This window comes from Telmatherina bonti (genome assembly GCF_933228915.1).
Source record: "Telmatherina bonti genome assembly, chromosome: 4".
Classification (NCBI taxonomy): Eukaryota; Metazoa; Chordata; class Actinopteri; order Atheriniformes; family Telmatherinidae; genus Telmatherina; species Telmatherina bonti.
Window position 1 is genome coordinate 33,704,237 of NC_136622.1, and position 17,459 is coordinate 33,721,695.

General features: G+C 42.1%; 1 protein-coding gene across 13 annotated transcripts in view; it reads right to left on the minus strand.

Moving 5' to 3' along the window:
- hspg2 (heparan sulfate proteoglycan 2) overlaps positions 1-17,459 on the minus strand; it is a 135,360-nt gene that overhangs the window by 38,414 nt on the left and 79,487 nt on the right. For 9 of the 13 annotated variants that reach the window (XM_079239029.1, XM_079239023.1, XM_079239024.1 and 6 more), the window contains 14 exons: positions 12,123-12,190; positions 11,911-11,975; positions 11,684-11,824; positions 9,840-10,031; positions 9,484-9,522; positions 6,817-7,071; positions 6,658-6,708; positions 6,137-6,220; positions 4,255-4,350; positions 4,064-4,153; positions 1,393-1,623; positions 1,172-1,285; positions 950-1,077; positions 134-220 (listed from right to left, as the gene is read on the minus strand). In XM_079239029.1, coding sequence (XP_079095155.1) covers positions 134-220; positions 950-1,077; positions 1,172-1,285; positions 1,393-1,623; positions 4,064-4,153; positions 4,255-4,350; positions 6,137-6,220; positions 6,658-6,708; positions 6,817-7,071; positions 9,484-9,522; positions 9,840-10,031; positions 11,684-11,824; positions 11,911-11,975; positions 12,123-12,190 — 1,641 coding nt within the window. The remainder of the gene's footprint in view (positions 1-133; positions 221-949; positions 1,078-1,171; positions 1,286-1,392; positions 1,624-4,063; positions 4,154-4,254; positions 4,351-6,136; positions 6,221-6,657; positions 6,709-6,816; positions 7,072-9,483; positions 9,523-9,839; positions 10,032-11,683; positions 11,825-11,910; positions 11,976-12,122; positions 12,191-17,459) is intronic. The other 4 variants (XM_079239021.1, XM_079239019.1, XM_079239022.1 and 1 more) reach the window with 2 other exon arrangements.

Genomic DNA, 17,459 nt, shown 5'->3' on the forward strand with positions numbered 1-17,459 from the left:
GGTTTCACTTTGAGTCAGTCATGCTGCTGCAAAGATGTGTAGTTTTAGAAATTCAGTTTCGAAAGCGCAGCATTTTTTCTTAAAGGTTTTGGATGAGTTTGGTAAAAACTTTCAAGCGAATGAACCGCGTTACCGTTCACAGTACTGGCCGGTGTAGCCAGGCTGACAAGCCGTGCACTGGTAGCCGCCATTTCCAAGGCTCTCGCAGGTCGGGGAAAACCTGTTAGTGTTGCACAAAAATCATATCAAACTTTAATTACACTGCACTTTTCATACAAAAGCAACTCAAAGTGCTTTACGTTACAAACACAAATTATGAATATGACCATCACACGCTTAAGTTAAAAACAAAGATGAACAGTTGAAGAAAGATTAAACAGAGAATAATGATTTAGAGTTCGTCCAATGATATGAAAGGAGTTTCAATGAACAAACATGCTACATCAAAACGGAAATTATAATAATTATCAAATAAAATAGATTCATATTAAAATGCAATATAAATAAATAGATTAAAAATAAATAAATAAATAAATATTTAATTAATTTATTTATTTAAATAAAATAAAATAAACATTTAAAAGGCCCAGACTGGTGACTTTCTGTGATAGACTTCACCTATTAAATAAAATAAAATAAAATAAAATCTACTATGTTAATTCCAAATGAAATCATAATACAATAAAATAAAAAAAAGAATATATTGAGATATTTTACATGATTGGACCCTTTGAAAACAATCTTACCATTATTATCAGATAAAAGAAAATGCCAACAAAAAATAATAAAAGATCTTCATTTAAAAGCAGAAAAAAAGGAAAAAGGAATCTGAACTGATGAAATGAGAAGACTGGAGCTCTTCTGTAAACATCAGGGGCAGGATACAGAGTTGTCCGGAGCTATAAATGGAGATGGAATGTGAGCTCTCGGTATGTGTGCCAGTACTTACTGGTTGTCTGGGTCAGTGTGAGGGCAGGCGCATGGCTGGCAGTCCTCTGGAGTGCCAACAGTTGCATCGCCAAAGAAGCCGGGAGCGCACTGCTCGCAGAGCTCGCCCTGCGTGTTATGCAGGCAAGTCTGCAATGAGATGCACACTCCGTTTACCCATCTGCCCGTCTCATCATCTCATCTAGAGGTAATATCTGTCACACACTCATCTCATGAATCATACCGAGCAGATCCCAGTCTCAGGGTGGCAGGAGTCAGAGTGGCCGTTGCACTCGCAGAGCTCACAGTGTCCCAGGTATAAACCTCCGACTGTACGAGTGTATCCAGATGCACAGTCCTGAAGTCATTTAAGCACAGGGTGATCAACGTTTTCCTCTGCATCTTCAGTCTGTGTTGCTTCCACTCAGAAAGGTTAAAAGTAAAACAAAGGGAGTGAAAACTGACCTGGCAGGAGAGGCCCTGGTACCCAGGAGGGCAGCGGCACTGCTCCACCTCCACAGCCTGTGCCAAGCCGGTGTAGTTCGGCACCGCAATCTCCATGCTGACGTCAGAGATGCTGGACGAGAGCATTTCAGTAGAGTAAGTTGCTCGAATCAGGATATCATCCAGATCAGCCAGAACCATCATGAGGTGCTCTCGGTTGGCAGGCATGCCATCCGTTCGGCGCCAGTATTCCTGCGGAGTTAAAAAAAAAAACAACAAAAAAACGTGCTCTGAGTTTTTCAGATCCAAAGAGAATTACTTTAGTCTTGTCTGAGTTTAAGAGGAGAAAATTTCTAGACATCCAAGTCTTTATGTCTATGAGATAATTTTGTAGCCGATTGGCTGATTTGTTTCATCTGGTTTAAAGGATAAGTATATTTGAGTATCATCTGCATAACAATGAAAGTTCATTCCATGCTGTCTAATAATTATGACTAAAGGGAGCATATATAGTGTGAAGAGTATTGGTCCAAGTACAGAACCTTGAGGAACTCCGTGACTTACTGTAGTATGTGAGGAGGACTTGTCATTTACATGAACGAACTGAAGTCTAATCAGATAAATATGATTTAAACCAGCTTAACGCTGTACCTGTACATAAAACACAAAGAGTCAGGAATTCTCTCTGGTTTACTTGCTTCAGGTAGCGAATGCAGCGTTCACCACCTGGTCCTTTGGAGCCCGTACACACAGGTCCAGAAAGGTTCAGACAGTAACACTGGTTTCACATCGCCACAAATCCCAACTTTCAGTTTTAATTCAAGTAGCTGAACAAAAGTAAAAGTCTCATTTCCAAGGGATCAAACATAATCAGACAAATGAACATAACCACAAATTAAATGTTTTTTTTAACGCTTGTTTATGAAGTCAAGCGCTGAGTTTCCTCTTTTGTGATGATTTACCAGACTTTTCTGCATCTGTCTTCAGTTGTTGCTATTTGTTGGTTTTTGTCTCAAGCAAGTAAAATGCAGCTCCACGGGGTTGAAATCTGCTGTTCCACTCGGCCAATGCAGAATATTTCAAGTCTTTGTCTTAAAAAAAACTTGTCTGAATCATCCAGCTGCTTCAGTCTGCTGTCACATCATCAGTAAATATGAGTGACCCTACGTGGCGGAAAGCCAAGCATACCAATACCATCACACTGCCTCCACAGTGTTTTACTTTGGACCTTTTTCTTCTTCTGTTTTTACTTCTTCTACAGCATTGAAGCAGAATGATTGTTTGGCTGACGTATTGTGTTGAGCAAATTTGGTAAATTTGGCTATAAAGATGTTTACACCTGTCTGAAAACACCAGAAGTAAAACAATAAAAAAAAAAAAAAAAAAACCCACAAAGTTTTATATATTCTCAGCTTCTTCTTCAGGTGCTTTTGTCTTCGCCAGTTTCTGCATCGTCTTCCTGTTCCTCTTCTTCTCTGGTTTCTTCCTTTCGCTGGTTGCATGTCAGCTACACAACTCAACACTGCCCCCTACAAATTCTGGCGGTATTGCTCCATTTTCTGCATCAAGTGACTGATAGCTAAGCCCCTTGAAAACAGACCAATATACACACATAACCGACACAGGAGACAGGACAAAACCGTCCATTCATCTGTGCATATGTCCTCTGCGTTGATCTGATTCACATCCACTGAGAGCTTGTGTGACCACTGTGGCTGCATAGCAACAGCTCTCAAATGCACCACCTGGCATCATCTCCAGACCTTTAAAACGAGGGACTGATGACAGATTAACGAAGCCAAAAGTACATGCAGTCTATAAAACAGCATTTAAGTCAAATGTCCTCTTATCTCTGCTCCTTTCAAGAAGAAATACCAACAAAAGAAGACTAGTGATATATACAGTTGGGCTCATATTTATTCATACCCTTTCATTAAAAAAGGAAAAAAAACAGCTGCCTGTAAAATAAGCTGAAATTGACTAAAGTAATAATAAATAAAAATTGTATGAAAATCATTACTTTATATTCTAATTCTGGTTCAATAGAAATATTTTTTTAAAAAGCAAACAAATAAGATAATTTATCACATATTACATCACTCATAAAGTAATATTTAGTTGAACAATCCTTTCTGCTGCAGTCAGGTGTTTTCTGTTCCTCTCAGTCAGACTTCTGCACCTGTTGACAGGTATTTTGTCCCACTGTTCAACAGAAAAGTGCTCTAATTTGTCCAGGACCAATTTGTTTGATTTTTTCTTTCTTCAACTCAATTAAATGAAAAAACAGTGTCTTATATTACTAAATTATATTTTTGCCAATTTTTAGTTATTGTTCCTTTTTTAAGTCTCCAGTTATTTGAGTGACTAAATTCAGTAAATTCAGCCTTTTCTTTAATGAAAGATGATGAAGACATATGAGCACATCTGCACATCCTTCCTCCTGAAAGGCTCCACTTTAGGCCAATATGATTATGCAACTGGCTCTTCAACATGCAGTGTCCAAATATAAATAGACCTGATAGTTTGTGCAGGATGCTTCACAGCTCAATACCATCATATAATAATCTGTATTTAAACACAATCTAAAATACAAGAAAGTTACTTAACCTACGTTAGCATGCAGTGTGTAGCCGTTACACATGAAGTGGGAACGTTTCAGGTTTGTGTGATTGTGCAACCCCCCCCCCCCCACCTCTTTAAAGATGAACTCGAAACTGTTGGTCTTTCTGCCGACGTTCGTCCTCGTCCATGGCTGCATGGCGATCAAGGTGATATCATTGCCCTACAGCAGCAACACAGGCGGACGTGTAAGTCCAACATATACATGCAGCCATGACAGAAGACACTAATCACATAAATGAAATGAAAAAGTGGAATACTCACAATGATCTGGACATCAACTTCATCGATGAACGATCCTCCAAAGGAACTGGGTACGTAGGAGATGGAGTATTTCAGTTTACCCCCATAAGAACCAACCTGAGATGGAAAAAAGTGGAAAAAAAAAAAACGAGAATAAAAATGGACAAAAAGAATTGACTAATGTTGATGCAGTGGTATCTGTTTTTAACTTTTGAACATGGAAAAATATCAGCTAAAAAGAGCAGCTTTTGAAGTTTTTGGAGCCTGACTGATACCACAGATCAGGATATACTGACTTGTCAGTATTACAGTTACATAAACATGTGCCTGAAATCACCACAGTGACTCTTTAAAGACGCATTTTTGCCATTTTCTCAGTGATGTCGACGGCTCATTCCCACCTGTACCGAGAGCTCTTTCCAGCCAGTTAAAGCTGGGGTAGGTCATGTTGGGGAGCTAGCACGACTTAAGTGGCGACCTGTCTTGGCTCCTCCCCCTCTGGTTCTGCTCCTTGCGTGATCCAAGGCTTTTTTTATTCGCAGCTTTTTCCACCAACGATTTTCTCTCTTTGTTTAGCAGGAGGAGGCAAATAAACCGAGCCGGGTTGGGAAATCCTTTCTGCATTTTGTCAGCCATGTTTCTTATTCACTACTTTGTATTTTCATCCTAACACGCTGTTTATATGCAGGGTGTGGCTGCAACCGCTCCAGAAATGCACATAATGGATGTCACGGTTCCATCAATCCTGATGGGCGAAATTCCCCACAACGACCACTGACGTAGAAGAAAGAAGAAAATCCAGCTGACTGATTGGCCAGGACCAAAACCAGCTTGTTCACCACAAGTAAACACTGAAGCCTAATGCAGTTTTCGGCAGGATCCGTCCAGTATGAGCACCAGGAGAGGAAACAAGTTACCGACATGTTGCGCTGCATGGCGTCCTCCGTCTCTCTATGGACGACTGTAGAGTCCGTTTGCTTTCACACCGTCGTCACACCAGACCAGAGTTCGCTTACAGACAGACCACGAGCCCTGGTTTAGGGGTGGACCAAATTTCTCACCTTTGCTCTGTTCAGAGTCTAAACTGGCGTTCACACTGCTCTAAACGCGTCCCAAGAAACCAACAAGCTGTTCATGCTTTACATGGACTCCAGCCAAAGTTTTTCTGACTTATGAATGTTTTTACCTTTACCTAATGAGCTACCCTTCTGTGGAAAAGCTTAAAAATGACATCAGGGTTGATAAAATCCTGACTTTAAAGGGTTAAATTTCCAACCTTTTAAGTTTTCTTTAACGTTTACCAGCTGGGAACATTAATAAAGGGCATATAAATGCGAAACATGACACCTTCATGCAGATATGTAGCTTGAAGAATTGTTCAAATACTGCCTACATTAACAATTCTTACATTAACTTCCAACGGGAGGACGATGAAGCTCAGAGTTTAGTGAAGCTGCACGTGATGAAGCAGCGATGGCGCTTTAATTACTTCCTGGTGCTGTGTTACAGTACTTTACTGTGTTATGATACGTTTTATTTGACAATAAAATACACATCTTTTTAATGGGAATGATTAAAAAAAGGGCAAAAACGGTCTTCAGATTCTTCACCTTGAGTTTTAAACTAATCAGGAATTAAATGCAGTTTGTTTCATGAGGCACACTGAGTGCATATGGAGTCCGATATGTTCAATATTTCATACACTAACATGACACAAGGTGTCTCTTTATTTAAACAGAGGAGGAATCCGCTGCAGGAAATCAGGCACACACTTGAAGGGTTACGTATACAGCATGAATGAAGAGGTAAAGACCCGGACAGAAAGGAGGAAACTGATGGAAACTGTTTTTGTGACCTCTGAGGGAGTCAACCAACGCTCCACCCCCGTAGTTTTAACAGTTACCTTATCCCCCGTGAACTGTCCCGGGAGCTGCCAGTAGAGCACATCATCCTGCTGAGAGCTGAAGCCTTTGTAGACCAGCGCGTACTGAGAGGCGAAAGGGGGAGGAGAGGTGAGAGAGGGGAGGCTGCAGACAGAAAGAAAGGCAGCGAGGCACAGTGGCGAGCTAGAGGAAGCCTGATGAAAGTGAAAAAGCCTTTAACTACCTGTTTTTTACTAAAGACTTGCATTGTGTCTTGTCTGAAGAATAAAACAGCAACTTCTGATGCCAGTGATGTAAAAAAGGCCGTTTGAGACAGACAGCAGAGTGATGACACGTTGCTTTAAAAACCAGTGATTACATGACAGCAAACTGGTGCAGCTTTGTGTTGAAAACCTCCTAAACCATCTTATTAGTAATCCATTCTTTAGTCCTTTAGTAAATCATCATCCCATTCTGTTAACCACTACAACTCCGACTAATCATTAACTTCTAAAGACAAACTGAGGAAAAAATGGACGATCCCAGTCATGCTTCTGTCTACCTTGCTGCTGCTCCCAGAAGCACGAGCGGTCTCGCTCAGTGTGTTCTTGCTCTAACAGGAACGAATCCCAAAAGGAAAAAGCAAAAAGTCAATCATACGAGCAGGAAATGACGAGATGTTGCAACGGTGCATCCCAGCTCTCACAGCCCGACAGAGTACCTGCAGACGAGGGGCGTGGCCAGGCGAGTAAGGCTGAGGCCGGGTTGGTCTAACTGAGGAGGAGGTGCCAGATGGAGGAGAGGGGGGGCTAAGGGTGCGTGAAGACCATTTAGAATCAGTAGAAGAAGAAGAGGTTGGGCCCCGGGAAGAGGGAAGGGATGAGGATTTAGAGGAGAATGGATGTGGAGCAGCTCGCCCACTGGAGATATTTGTCAGAAGTGCCCAGACTGCAGCATCCAGCTGTCTGACATCCCCCTGGCGAGGAAGGGCATCCAGAGACGGACAGGACAGGTAACCATAGAAACAGGACATCAGTAGCTGAGTCAGATAAGTTAGAGATTACACTCAGAGATGGTGGACATGCTGGCTCATGCTCACACATACACATACACCGGCCAGTTTATTAGGTTCACATGAGCAAGCAGCCAATCACAAGGCAGTATGTTTTAATACGTTAATGAATATAGATATGATGGAGACTAGTTTATAATGTTCAAACTGAGCACCAGAATGAGGAAGAGGGGAGATTTGAGTGACTTTAAATGTAACATAGTTGTTGGATCCATCCTGACTTGTATCTACAGTTCAGGCTGCTGCTGGTGGAATGGTGGGGAGGATGTTTTCTTGTCCCAGTTTGGTTCCCTTACTGCCAGTATGACATGGTTTAACCAGCACAGCCTACCTGAATCCTGCTGCTGACCATGTCCATCCCTTTCTGAGCACAGTGTAGCATCTTCTGATGGAAACTTCCAGCAGGATGATGCACCATGTCACAGGAACGTGACATCTTAACGTCATCTCCATGACGATAAGTTCACTGTCCTCCAATGTCCTCCTGTAGATCCATATTCCATCTTGTATCAACGTCAAAATACTCCTCCGGGAGATGGAACGGGAGATTCTCATGGTGATGTGGTGGAACGGGAGATTCTCATGGTGATGTGGTGGAACGGGAGATTCTCATCATGATGTGGTGGAACGGGAGATTCTCATCATGATGAGGTGGAACGGGAGATTCTCATCATGATGAGGTGGAACGGGAGATTCTCATCATGATGTGGTGGAACGGGAGATTCTCATGGTGATGTGGTGGAACGGGAGATTCTCATGGTGATGAGGTGGAACGGGAGATTCTCATCATGATGTGGTGGAACGGGAGATTCTCATGGTGATGTGGTGGAACGGGAGATTCTCATCATGATGTGGTGGAACGGGAGATTCTCATCATGATGTGGTGGAACGGGAGATTCTCATCATGATGAGGTGGAACGGGAGAGTCTCATCATGATGAGGTGGAACGGGAGATTCTCATCATGATGAGGTGGAACGGGAGATTCTCATCATGATGTGGTGGAACGGGAGATTCTCATGGTGATGTGGTGGAACGGGAGATTCTCATGGTGATGTGGTGGAACGGGAGAGTCTCATCATGATGTGGTGGAACGGGAGATTCTCATCATGATGTGGTGGAACGGGAGATTCTCATCATGATGAGGTGGAACGGGAGATTCTCATCATGATGAGGTGGAACGGGAGATTCTCATCATGATGAGGTGGAACGGGAGATTCTCATCATGATGAGGTGGAACGGGAGATTCTCATCATGATGTGGTGGAACGGGAGATTCTCATCATGATGAGGTGGAACGGGAGATTCTCATCATGATGTGGTGGAACGGGAGATTCTCATGGTGATGAGGTGGAACGGGAGATTCTCATCATGATGTGGTGGAACGGGAGATTCTCATGGTGATGTGGATGAACTGTGTGATGCTTCATGTAAATATGAATCTAAATCTCTGAGGAATGCCTCAAACCCCTCGTTGAATCAATGCCACTAAGTATCAAAGCAGTTCTGAAGAGAAAACAGGGCCAACATGGTACCTGGTACCACTACGGTGGACGTAATAAAACAACCAGTGAAAACATGACGGCACAATCAATACATGCACTGAAAAGCAACCCAGTAAAACAGTCACCAGTTTCTCTCTCTCTCTGTAATAAATCATCAAATTCTACACCTCTTTGTGACTCACACACATGCAGCTCCACACACAGGTCAAACGGTGCATCTGTGATTCTCATTAAACATGCGAGTGCTGTCTTTACAACAACCTACACTACAGTGCAGATCACACTAAGTACCTGTTTGGCTCTTTTGGATCTGCGGGTGACTTTACGTTCAGCAGCCATTAGATTCCAAATGGAAGCATCCTTCTTTAGCTGCTCTTCTGGGAAGTCACTCTATTGATGTGGATGGCAGGAAGCTCTTTGATCACTTTCCTGCTCACTGGGCTCATGGTATTTGCAAGTGTTGTTGCAGTGTTATTGAGGCAAAGTCAAACCTTATGAAGCTCTTAAATGGACCATTAATGATAAGTTCATTTGCATGGCTCGTGTGATGTGATGCAGAAAGCTAATTCTGGGTGGACTACATGCTGCCCTGTTGGCGGTCACTTCTAGGAGAAACTCAGCAGTTTTGTTGTAAAGTGGCTTAAAAAATCTCATGCCTCCAGTTAGAAAAAAGTCCAGACATCATAAAAGCCACATTCTGCATGCAACGTTCAGAGAGTTCACCAATCAGCTTGTCTCATTAACTATTATTCAAAACACTGCAGACGACACTGTTTGTTTCATACGATCAATCTGCAGCCGCACCACGACGTACCTGCTCTGCTCGTTTCGTACGAGCAAAGTTTGCATCTTTCTACAGAGAAATGGACGGAGAGGCGAATAGAAAAGAACAAAAAGCCTAATTAAATTAAAGGACACTCATTTTAACCTGTGAGAAGAGATTTAAACAGGAAAGTAGCAACGGAGGAAAATAAAAAGGTTGCAGAGCTGTTTGCATGAGTCTGAAACACAAGCAGAGGTCTGAAGTAAGAAAGAAAGAAGAAAACAAGCAGGCTGGTCTACAAAGTTCTGGTGAAGTGCTCCAACACACCAGCATGGCAGTTTTCTTCATCTGGCTTTGGCTGCTTCCACTGATCTGGTTTAGTTTGATTTATTTATGTGGATACTGACCTTGTCTCCCTGGTAAACCCCTGGAAGCTGCCAGAAGTGAGTCTCCTGTCCCAGAGAGTCGAAGTTGCTGTAAGACAGCTGAGTGCCTTCAGTGGAAACCTCCACAGTGAAACCAGTAGAAATGCGACTGGTCCGCTGGCGGTTCACCAGAGCGAATCCCTGGAAGTTTCCTGGAGAAAAGACTGAAGACACCTGCAAGGAAAGAAGAAGAAAATCACCTGTTAAATAGTCTACACTAACTGTTAAGGAGCTCTGGTAGACAAAACAGAGTAAGAAAATACGACGTTTTACAGAACAGGTGTTGGAAATGCAACTTTTACAGTTTATTGTTTTTCTAAAGAGGCATTCAGGAAATAATTTAGTCTTTTGTCACCGCTGAGTTATTCTACTGATAAAACAAACCCTGAGCAGTTTTCAGGTTTATAAAAGGCTTTATTCTTGTTACCAAACAGAGTAAATCTTCTGTCAGCTGTTAGGATTTCCAGATCAGGACAGAAGAAGAGAATAAATCCAGCCTCGGACAAACAGATGACAGATTGAACAGGTCTATTCTGATTTCACTCGGCTGAAGCAGAAAATCTAGATGTATCCATAATTCTACAGATTGTAGAAAACCACTTTTAGCAGCAATAAACTGAATAGTTTTCCGTTTGACGTCCTCGTTATTATGGAGGAGTACTGTTGTCCAGGTCATGTGGCTGCACAACAAGCCCAAACCATCATCCCTCCACCACCGTGCTTTACAGTTGGTCTGAGGTGTAGAAGTTTGGGTCTCACCAAATACGCTTCTATGCAACATAATGAAATTTATTTACTTATATGTCCAAAAGACGTTGTACCAAAAGTCCTGCTGTGTGTTTATGTAACCTAAGCTGTTGTTTGTTTTCCTGTGGAGGAAAAAAGCCTGATCATGGCTGATGTCTTTCCTCCTTGACATCATGCTAACACAAACCGGAAAGCTTCGTTTTCCACAAACTGCTTGTACATTTCAGCCTCAGCTTGTCTGAAATGTCATCTCTTTTTTAATCTGATGATGCATTTACATTATTTTTTAACCTGTTTTCAATCAAGGGACTTTTTTATTTTTCTATTTTATCTTATGTCAAACCTTTTAATGCCAAATAAGTTTATTTAGTTTTAACAGAAAACCATGCATAGCCCAAAGCAGAAGGATTTATCCCCACATTTTGCCTCCAATTTTCTTTAATAGATGATTTTGTTTACATTTTTAACAGGAACAAATGCATAAAACATTGCTTTATAAAATAATGCAAAGTAAATGCCACACAAATTAGTTTTTTCTCTTCCAGCTACTTTGCAACTCTGAACTTCCAGAATGAAAACAGTCAAAACAGTATTGAGTTAAAAATACTTAAAACTGTTAAACAAGCATCCAATGAGATCATTGTTCTTCCAGCACATTACTGCTTCCACATGGAGATATTTTAGACCAGGGGTGTCCAAAGCCGGTCCTGAAGGACCTCCTTCCTGCAGGTTTTCCATGTATCCCTGTTCCAACACACCTAACTTCCATTAAATGGATCCAACAGCCAATGAACGTCTCCAAAATGATTAGTTTAAGTCAGGTGTGTTGGAGTAGGGATACATGGAAAACCTGCAGGATTGTGGAGGACCGGACCGGAGCTGGACACCCGTTTCAGACTTTATTCAACATGATCCCACTGGCTCAGAAACGGCTGCTATAGTGGGATCAAACCACATGAAGCAACTCGCAGATCTCTGCAGCTGCATTCTGTTTTAGTTGACTCGACATATAAATAAGTCATCCATAAAGTGCTGGGTTGATCTTGTGTCAGCTCATCACATGCCGTTAGAGGCCTCACCTTGTCTCTGTAGTATGTGGAGCTGGAGCACTGCTGAGTGACACCCATACAGAAGCAGGACGTGCAGCCATCTTTGCTGGTCTGTTGAAGATTGAAGGTCCCGGGTTTACACGTGGAGCAAGACGGGCCCTCAACTTTTCTCTGCAACAAAGACAAGCAGCCAGTGGAAGCTGGGACACCCAGGAGACGGAGGTAGAAGTAAACACAAAGTCAGTTTGTTTAATCACCTTGCAGTGGCACACGCCACCATGGCAGCCTTCGCTTCCTTTCTGGTCGCAGTTATAGCAGTTACCTGTACAGAGACAGCAGAGACGGCGCTTACTGCAAGCAGCAGCTGCTACTGACTAACATTTACTTCCATTCAGATTCATTAAATGAAGGATAAGCACGAAAATGGCACAACATCGGCCATTTTCCTGGACCGAGACGCATCATGTACCGTTGACTTCATTGCCAACACTGCAGCCATGTCCGAGCTGTGGGTTGCCACTGTATCCAGGAGCACATCTAAGATGAAAAGAAACAGTCTGTTAAAAGTCAATATTTCAACATTTTTATTTTGTAAATTAAAAAAAAGACTAAAAGTCTGGAATATGGCAAGAACCAACAAATGATGACTGACTCAGACAAGAACCATCTATCTACTACAAACATCTAATCCCCTTAACACAAGTTTAGAGTCACATTACTTTAAAAAAATCAGGTTTTATTGGGGAAAAAAAAACACAAAAGCTGATTTTAGACTGCTTGTACTGGAGATGGATGAAGCGATGAGGCTGCTAAAACATTCAACATGTGGCAGATGTTGATTCCATCTCTCATGTGAGTGTTGCACAGACGATTAAAAGAAATTCAGAGAAACCTGTATAAAACATGAATGAATACACAACTGGTTGCAGAACCGACAGAGCACAGGTAGGGACAGATCGTATGACCAGCTGCAGGTTGAAGTGCTACGAAAGTAGAAAAAAAAAAGAAACTGATAAATTGACTGAGCAAAGCGAAGCGCCAACAACCCAAGCAAACGATGCTGCTGCCACCAGAGGAGAGGCCAGAGCAACCCCAGATCTGTCCTGAGGGACAGTCGCAGTCTTTCTTACCTCACCTGTACTCTGGCAGGTCCACAGGTCAACAGCCAACAATGACGACTTCCATGCTATCACCTTGCTTTGGGAAACTATTAATACCGTCTAAGATGTCTAACGCCGCACTTCCAAGTCAGAGAAGTCAGTGTGTTGTAGTTTAACAAGAGAGATTATTCACACAGAACAAGAGAACACATCAGAACTCGTGCAGGCGGATGGAAAACGAAAAGAAAAAACTGAAGAAAAGCTCATAAAAAGGCAAACAATGAAACATTACATGACATTTAAAAACGCTGCGGTTACATTTTCATGCTCCGCAGAGGATGAACCCACTTGGCTTCAGCAGACAAAGAGATTTCTGGTAATGTGACATCTGACATTTTAACGTCCAGGAATTGTAAAACATTCAGCTAACATTCATTTAAAACCCCAATTTCTGATCAATAGCTACAATCAGACATGAAAAAAAAGGTTTTCCATTTACAAAGATCCCTGTCAGGATGTAAACCACTTGAGGCCTGTCGTACGAAGACGGATTGCCTCTTCTCGAGGTAACTTCCTGGCTTTTCCATACTATGACACTGGTCTTAATTAGTGGGGTAAATCACCATGGTAACCTAAGCTAAACGCCTGGATTGGAGATCAGCGAGTATAACAGCGCCTCCTCCTGGTGACCAATCAGTTTTCTTGGAAAATGGCAACATCAGTGCGCAGATTGTGAGAGAGCGTGCTCAGGAGAGACGGTGTTTATGGACAGGCGCATCCTTTCGACGAAGAAATAAAGCTTGGTTAGTGACCGTTTTAAAGTATGTTTGTCTTCTTGTTCTGGACTTGTTACCAAGTCCGTTTAGCTCCACAAGGGCTGCATCTGAAATAACGAGGTTAATTATAATAATGGACACACTGCAGTACCATAAATTTATGGAACGCACCGCAACCCGTGCCGTCATGGCGAGGAATTAATATTCCTAAGAAGAACTGAGGAAGCTCTGCGTCTGAAATGTCTGGGCCGTATAAAGTAAACCTGAACTGTACATATCATCCAATGAATTAATCTCGTAGAATTTACCAGCTTCCGTATTAACAGTCTGCAACTTTCAGTGTTCTTTGCTGGCTGTTGCTGTGGCAACAGTGTTGCGTCTGGCCTGGATGATGTCATTAAAGTCCTCGTATCTTTGAAGAAGAAACGTCTGCTCCTCCACGGTGAAGTCGGCTCCTCTGCAGGGTTTCTCCGTGTTTGCAGTTGGTCAGAGGCTGCAGACTCCACCCCTTTTATGTGAACGCGCTCGGATCTTGGTGGGAAAACCTGGGTTGAATTACCGAGGCGATAGCCAGCTTTGTTATATCCGCATCCGGATCGCCAGTGGCGTGGCCCCCCCTGCATGTTTTAGACATGTTCCTTCTCCAAAACACCTGAATCAGATCATTGAAGTTCCTCATCAAGTTCTCTACAGCCTGATAACGAGCTTTTTATTTCATCCAGGTGGTTAAAGGGGGGTTACCAATAAAACATGCAGGGCAGGGGGTCCTGAGGATCTGGACTGAGAAACTTTACTTGTAAACCCAGGTAACGGAGAGGTATCCTGGCTAAGTTCATCTCGCTTCGTAGTACAGGCCTCAGAGCTCTGCGCTAAATGCTAACACACTCAGAATGAGAAATCTCACAGCACCATAGCAGTCTAATGTACATTTTAATCTGATATGAAAAGTCACATGATTACTAATGTCGAAGGGCTTCATCCTCCAGGGAACATGAATTTAATAATAATCTATCCAATAGTTATTAAAATATTTCAGTCTGGATCAAAGCGGTAAAACCAACAGTGTCAGTTTAGCTCAATAACAAAGACAGACGTTTATACTTCACACACTTTTCACACTAAATATATTTAACACTGGATTGTAGTGGACTACAAGAGCAAAGCATAAACCAATATACTGGGACAATTTGATAAGATTACAATAAATGCACTATAGCTACATTTAAATGGACTAATTCATTGTTTAAAGTGTGTTCAGATTCATTTTTTCCTTTTAAATTGGTCCTATTTAAATAAACTGAAATAAGATGAAGTTGCACAGGGCAACATGGAGGCTTTCATACACACTGGAATTTTTTTTAAAAAGTATAAAATGTCTGGTTTTTGTGATGATAAAAATCATTTAAAACTTTTCCACCTTTAATGTGACCTAAAATTTGATATATTCATCTGAAAAAGTACATCTGTTGAAGGGAAAAATATTTAAAAAAACATACAATAAGGTGGCTGCTTTCGTGTGAACAGCCTTAAACTGACTATTTAATCACAGCATTCAGTCCTCTGGAATCCATCAGCATGCCACATCTCCACTTCTAACTCGTCTTTTACCATATGGAGAGTCTAGATCGGGGGTCTCAAACACGGGTCCTTGAGGACTGGTCTCCAGCATTTTTTTGTCATTTTCCTGGTCCAACAACCTGAATCCAAATTAATGGATCAAACTATTTTTTGTCAACTTCTTCACAATGACCTCTTCACTCATACACATTGGACCAGGGAAACAATGAAAACCTGCTGAAAAGTGTTGAGACCCCTGTTCTGGATATACACTACATTTTGCTGGACTGTAAACCTATTTGATAAGTTATCCATCACAATTTACACCCCCCCCCCCCCCCCCCGGCAGCGCTTGGGGGAACCAGTCTAGATCTACAGGAGCTTCAAGGCTTAAAGGTTGGAAAAATTGAGAAATGATGTCACAAAAACCTGACATTTTAACAGGGTTTCTTACACTTTTTCTATCTACTGTAGGATGCAATGGGTGCTGGGCTCAACTTCCAAACACATCCATATCTATTTGTTGCACAGCTTGAGAACAAATGTATGCCCTTGGTTTTCATTTTTGTCAGTCTTGGTGTGATTCTGTCCCACTTAGCCTGAAGAAGACCTGGACATGGTCAAGTTTAGCTGCTCATCTTGTCAGTAAAAGACATTTCAATGGTTTTCTTCTGAGAGTACCTCCTTCCTAGATGTTTTTGGTTGCCTCAAACTGGTGCACCCTTCTCCCAGTGAGCAAAGCACATACCGCATCCTACCTGAAAGCCACCTGAACACCAGCACATACTCTAACATTTCAAACTGAAGCAGGGAACATGATGAACATGAAAATGATTTAACAAAGCAATGGGGAACAAATCTGAGGTAGTATAGCTCAACCTAAAAAGGTAAAAAAAAAAAAAAAAAGACATTAAAAAGTACTAAATAATCTTCATAAAGGCATCATGTGCAACAATTCTGCCATAATTCTGTTTGTGAATTCACAAAAAAGCATCCTGCATCCAAATGGACGCCAACAAAATGTTTAGCATTTCAGAAGTCCCTGTAAAAACCAGCGAAAAGAAAGTCCTTCATTAAGCTTCGTGGGGTTGTAACAGAAATACCGGGTCTGAGGACCAAGATCAGAGGACTAGGGTCAGTGGGTGAAAAGATTATATCGGTAAAAGAGTAAAATACTGAAGCATAACACACATTTTGCTAGTTATCTGGGATAATTCTGACAGGAATGGCTAGTTTTCCCAACACAATATGAAGAGAACCTTCCTGACTCTTCCTCTGCTTTGCAGACTTGTATAGTCCATTGAAGAGACTAAGCAGGTCAACAACACCAGAATTAGAGTTTTTCTTTTTAGTCTTTTTTGTTGCTGTCTTGACAGAGGTAGTTTTCCTGGGAGATGAGGTCTTTCTTGTTGTTGCCTTGATCTTCGGAGGATTCGTCCTTTTTGTTGTGCTTTTAGCCTTTCTGACAGTAGCAATCTTAGTTGGCTTTGTCATCGTGACTTTGTTCTCAGGGTTTCCCTGCAGAGGCTTTAAAGATTTCTTTGAGTTGCTTTGAGTTTTATTTTGAGCAGGTGCATTTGCCTGAAATACCTTGCTATGTCCACGGCTTTTGATAGATGGTGCAGAATCCGTTCCATGGGCCTGGTCGGACTGTTTATGCAGCTGCTGGGTCCTGGCAGCCTTTGCTTTGTGCGATGGTGGCTCCAGTTGAAATTTAGTGATGGTTGTCTCCTGTTTATCTTGCTCAGACTTTGTTTGCATTGGCACTGAAATGTGTTTAGCTGTCACAGAAGACCCCCTACCCTGTGGCTTTCTTGTTTCAGGTTTCGCTGTGGTTTGCGAAATAGACTTCAGAGCAGTTTTAGGTTTGCTGAGGGTGGTCTTTGGCTTGGTTCTTGGCCTGTTAGCTTGTTGTTTGGTTGTATTTGTTACTGGCTTAGCTATTGATTTGGATTGGAATCTTCTATCTGTCTCAGGGGCAGAAATTTTGGTGCGTTTGTTTGCGACAACACTAGGGGTAGGCATGCTTCGGGAAACTGTGGCTCTGCTTTTAGGTTTACCCAATGTTGTCGATCTTAATGTTGGCTTTGACGTGATGTTCTTTTTGGATGATTTAGTGGATGTTTGTGGTTTTGTGGTATGTTTTCCTGACTTTGTGGTGGCTGTTGATTTAACTCTTCTATCTTTCTCAGGGGCAGAGATTTTGGTGCGTTTGTTGGCAATGACAGCCAGGGTAGGTATGCTTTGGGAAACTGTGGCTCTGCCTTCAGGTTTACCCCGGGTCGTCTTTGGTTTGATTGCTGGCTTTGGAGTTACGCTGCTGTTGGATCTTGGGATCGCTTGTGGTTTTGTCGCAGTTTTTACAGCCTTTGT